Source organism: Pundamilia nyererei, unplaced genomic scaffold (genome assembly GCF_000239375.1).
Source record: "Pundamilia nyererei isolate P.nyererei 1_Seehausen unplaced genomic scaffold, PunNye1.0 scaffold00003, whole genome shotgun sequence".
Lineage (NCBI taxonomy): Eukaryota > Metazoa > Chordata > Actinopteri > Cichliformes > Cichlidae > Pundamilia > Pundamilia nyererei.
The window spans coordinates 6342714-6347372 of record NW_005187404.1 but is presented as its reverse complement, the minus strand read 5'-3'; the positions used below and the strand labels follow the sequence as shown (position 1 = coordinate 6347372).

Sequence of the window (4659 nt, the reverse complement as noted above, 5' to 3'; positions counted from 1 at the left end):
CTCTTGTCAAACATGCTCAAATCTTTACGCTTGTCCATTTTTCCTACTTCTAACATCCTCTTTCAGGATGAAATGTTGATGTGCTCCCTAATAAATCGATCATTTCTTACCGAAAAGTGGTTAGTTTCCCTGATCAGACACTAAAATGAGCGGTACAGGAGCCGCTCTGCTGCAAGATCCATGTAAGGTTACATTTATCAATTTGCAGTGATCAGAGCTGTTAATTATTGGTTCATTTCCAACCCCCATTTCAGGAATCTGTTAAATAATACATCTTTGAACAAAACTGGTGTGAAAATTGAACATTTTTTAAATTAAATCTCACCCGAGCTGCTGAATTTTTAATAACCATTCATGCCTCCTAATCCCACCCTTCTATCTGCCTGATCAGAGCCCCCCCTTCTCCTATCAAAATCTGGAAAACGGCCCAAAACATTTAAAATATTTTGGGGTTTATCTTCTCCTCGCTTCACTTCCAGTCAATTCCACCAAATTCGTGCTGCCTCTGGTCTGAGCTCTCTTCTCTGCCCGCTGCTATCAGTCCGCTCCACTGACGATCCCTTAATGAGGGGAGGCATATCTCCCCGGAGGATTGAGTGAGTGTCTCCCCAAGATTACCCTCATCCCCCAACTCGGTGCTTAAATACTTAAAAACCCAGAAGATGAATTCATTGAAAAGTACAAAACCGCACTAATCCCTCCGCTGATGGAGCGACAGGCTGACGGGGAGGAAGAACCAAATTCCTGCAGACGGCTAACCAGAAATCCAGAATCTCTCCTGTCGTCACATGTTTCAAGCTGCCTTAAAAACTCGTCAGTGACTCCTACAGAAATTTTAGGTGTCGGGCAGAAAAGAAACAAAATATCTGATTTTTATTTCATTAAAAAGAAATAAATAAATAAATCACAGGACATCCTTAAGCCTCAACAACATGGCCATGAGGTAAGCCTAAATGACTAAGACACTGTTCACGCGCATCTGTTCACAAAGAAACCCCATCTTCAGCCGTCTCCCATCCACTGCAAGGACTCACCCGACAGTGGGGCACGTGAAACCACCAAGGTCTCACGCATCTGCTCGGCTTTAACCAAAGGCTCGGTTCACCTCCAACGGGCTCTGTCCAGCCAGCAGTGCAAACGCCCCTGAAGTTAAACATTTACTTCTGTATGAAACTTGTGGAAAATATTATTTTAGCCATAATCCTGCAGGCCTAGTTATAACTCCATAATTCTTCTGCTTATATCCCATTAACTGCAATGCCTCATGAACATCAGTGTGCCACAGACGCCCCTTCATTGCAGCTCGTCAGTTTCATGACCAAATACTCTCTTCAGTCCAAATTAACCAATGGCACACGCCAACATGCTAATCTAATGATGCGTGTCCACACGACGCATCATTTCGACACACTCCATTCGCTGTTTAATAGCACATCTCGTCAAATTTAGACCTTCCTTTCAGTCTGCTTGTGTTTATACCCCACTACTGTATCTAATTATGAATAATTAGATGGCTCTCTCTCCTTTCAGCCCATCCCTGATTAAGGTTCTGTTGGAGGTTTCTTCCTGTTAAAAGGGAGTTTTTTCTGTGCCACTGTCACCAACAGCTCACTCGTCCGTTCATGAACTATTGGAGGGTTTTCGTGCTAATCTTTACCCTATAACACAAAGCACCTTGAGGCAACTGTTCTTAATCAGTTAAACAGTGTGACTTTCACATATTCCATATTAATATCTGATATTCATGACACCTGAAGTGAAAAACTTCAAGCCTTTCCTTGTTTTCATCAAGATGGTTACTGCTTACAGCTCATAAAAATCAGAAATCCAGCACTGCAAACAATTAGATCATTAATTTAGACTTTGATAAAAAAAAATTATTATATAACACAGTTTAAACAGATCTTCTAGCTCTGTGCGCACAACTGCAATCACGAGTAAGACTGCTGACTTGACGATTATCGACGTATCCAAGCATATTGATGTTGACTGGAGAAGAAAACTGAGGTAGGATCCGTTGATTCAAGAATATTACGACACTAAACACAATCACCAAGTAGCCACTGATTTTTTTTTTTATAGACCGACTTGTATGATTAAGCCACTAGTTTGCGGTGATTAGGTGGCATCTTATTTTATCAAGCCAAGTGTGTTTAGTGTCAGTTGAGACGATTTAATGCAAGTTTTCTCTCCTCATATTATCTCAGGATGGTGGTGCTTGAGATGAGCCCTCTTTTTCAAAGGCGAGCGGAGGGCCGTCTGTTTTTTAAATTCAAGCGACCAGTTCTTCGTGTGTGTGTGTCCGCTCACATCGGGTCTTGTCACAAAAATCTCACACGTAAGCAGGAGAAGCTGTCGCATCCCCTGATTGTCCAGATATGATTTTCATGCCGAGCGTCAAGCTCGAACACCGCCGCCTCATTGTTTGTCATCTGTCCGTCTGTCAGGGAACCGCAGACTGATAATTAACACCTGTCACACGCGGACATCGAGTCGGGTTTTACAGTGTGCCCACGCACACTCGGCCCGCTACAGACGGCCCACGCCAACATGTTCGCAGCCACAGACAGATGTTCGGACTCACTGCAGTGACACTGCGTCCGCATTCATCTGTGCTACCTGTTTAATGTAAACAAAGGAGAAGTCCAACAATGACTGGCAGCTCTTACACTCGACGTCACTCAAACGTTAGTCGTGCTTTATTTGATATCTCAACTAAAAAAACAAAACCTATGGTAACATAATTATCTGCTCTAAAGTTTAGCAATCAGCCTCTTAAAAGGGGGAGTAAATTCACTCTTCTCAAAATGAAATTCTTCCAATTAGTGGAGAAACAGGCCGCAAGGCTTTGTAAAAATCCTGTCAAGCAGACACACCTATGGTTTCAATGTGAAAATCCTATATCGCTGCATTCAGAAGATTGATAATTTTTGCGCGTTATCAGTTTTAGTTAACAGCCGTGCTCGTTGTAGTGAAACAATGTGACAGTTGGTGTTAAAACGGTGGCACACAAATAAAATCCCCTCCGACTTATCAACCCAAAAATCTAATAACATTTCCCACAAGTCTACATTTTCACTCCACACGTGCTCTCAGAATTAAAAATAAAAGCAGAAGCCCAGACATTTACCTTGATCTGTTTTGCATTCATATTTATTAAATATCAAAGGTAGCAATTGAGTGCATCACAGCGAGCACTGAAGGGCAAACGCTGGATGGAAACCACAGAACGAAGCGCGCACACAGCAGAAACGAGACAGGAAAATCAGAGATGGAGAGCTGCAATCATGAGCTCATACTGTTTGACGTCAACACCACCAATCCCACCAGACGTACCCTTCCTTTGTTCTCCAGCCTGCACTTTTTCTACATTTCCCAGCAGCTCGATCTCACTGAGCAACACACAGACACACACACACACACACACAAAATCTGTGCCCAGTTGGAGGAAAACACAGGAAGCTTGCCGGCCTTCTTTGATTGGCACACTAACCCATTTCGAGTTAAATTGTGGGTCTGGTTGAAACCCTCGTACATGCACAGAGGACAGAGTGAAGAGGAAGAAAATTTTTGACGTTGGGCCCATTAATTCGTCCAGGTTTCCTCCTGCTGCTGCCAGAAGCTGAAAGAGCGTTAACCAGCAGAGCGAGTCAGCTGGGTCATGAGAGGAGCTGAATGTGTTCCTCAGGGCTTCAATTAGTGCAAACTAGGTAGGTACCGTACAGCTGTGGTCAGAGGTTCACATTCACTCATCAGCTTGAATGCCGTGGTAACTTGGGGGTTTCAATGATTTCTTTGAATTGTCTTTAAAGATTTTACAAAACAAGAGTTTGGTGTACAAGTTTGGATTTATTTGATTTTGTCTAATCCATGCAGGGTTGAAAGGATTCATACAGGCTCAAATATATTCATACATTCCTGTTAATATTTAGTTTAATGTCCCTGACCAAGTTGCACCTTAGCCAGACCCTTTTGGTAGCCATCAACAAGCTGTTGGCGTAATTCTGGCTGGATATTTGACCACGCTTCTTGGTAAAAGAAGTTCATTTAAAATATGCTGGTTTCCCAATTTTTAAGAGTAATCCACAAATGTTCAAAAGGGTTGATATCGGGACGTTGGGAAGGCCATTAAAGAAGCTTAATGTTAGCCTGCTTTATCCATCCCAAAATCAGTTTGGGATCATTGTCCTGTTGGATCACTGAGCTGTGTCCAAGTTAAGGAGACTTGAGGTTTTCCTCATTATTCCACTTTGTTTACTATATCAGCACCACCACCAGCAAATCAGCCCGGGAGCATGATGCTACTATCACCGTGCTTCACAGTGCGTACAGGGTTCTCTGATTTACTTCTTTTTTTTGTTTATTTATTCACATTTTTTCCTTTTTTAATTGGCTAGTGGAGCAGTGAAGAGGGGCAGGAAACAGAGAGCAGCAAACATGTTGCAAACAGCTCAATCTTTGTCTCGTTTAAAGACCATAAAACTTTTGGCTTGTCCGTGTGCAAGACTGTAAATTTCATTCAAGCTTGAAGATGTCAATTTCGAGCAGAGACTTCTTTCTTGGTCAGCACCCTCTGACTGTGGACAGCGATGCTGATGTTCCTGCATTTTCCAGTTTATTGCAGTTTGAGCCTTAATGGTTCCTGGGTTGTTCCTGTTC

The 4659-nt window shown here is 42.6% G+C and overlaps 1 protein-coding gene across 1 annotated transcript in view; it reads right to left on the bottom strand.

Moving 5' to 3' along the window:
• Nucleotides 1-3497, bottom strand: part of mettl16 (methyltransferase 16, N6-methyladenosine) — a 23381-nt gene extending 19884 nt beyond the window's left edge. Inside the window, exon 1 of the mRNA XM_005720937.2 lies at nt 3494-3497. Coding sequence (XP_005720994.1) covers nt 3494-3497 — 4 coding nt within the window. The remainder of the gene's footprint in view (nt 1-3493) is intronic.
• Nucleotides 3498-4659: the final 1162 nt, after the last annotated feature.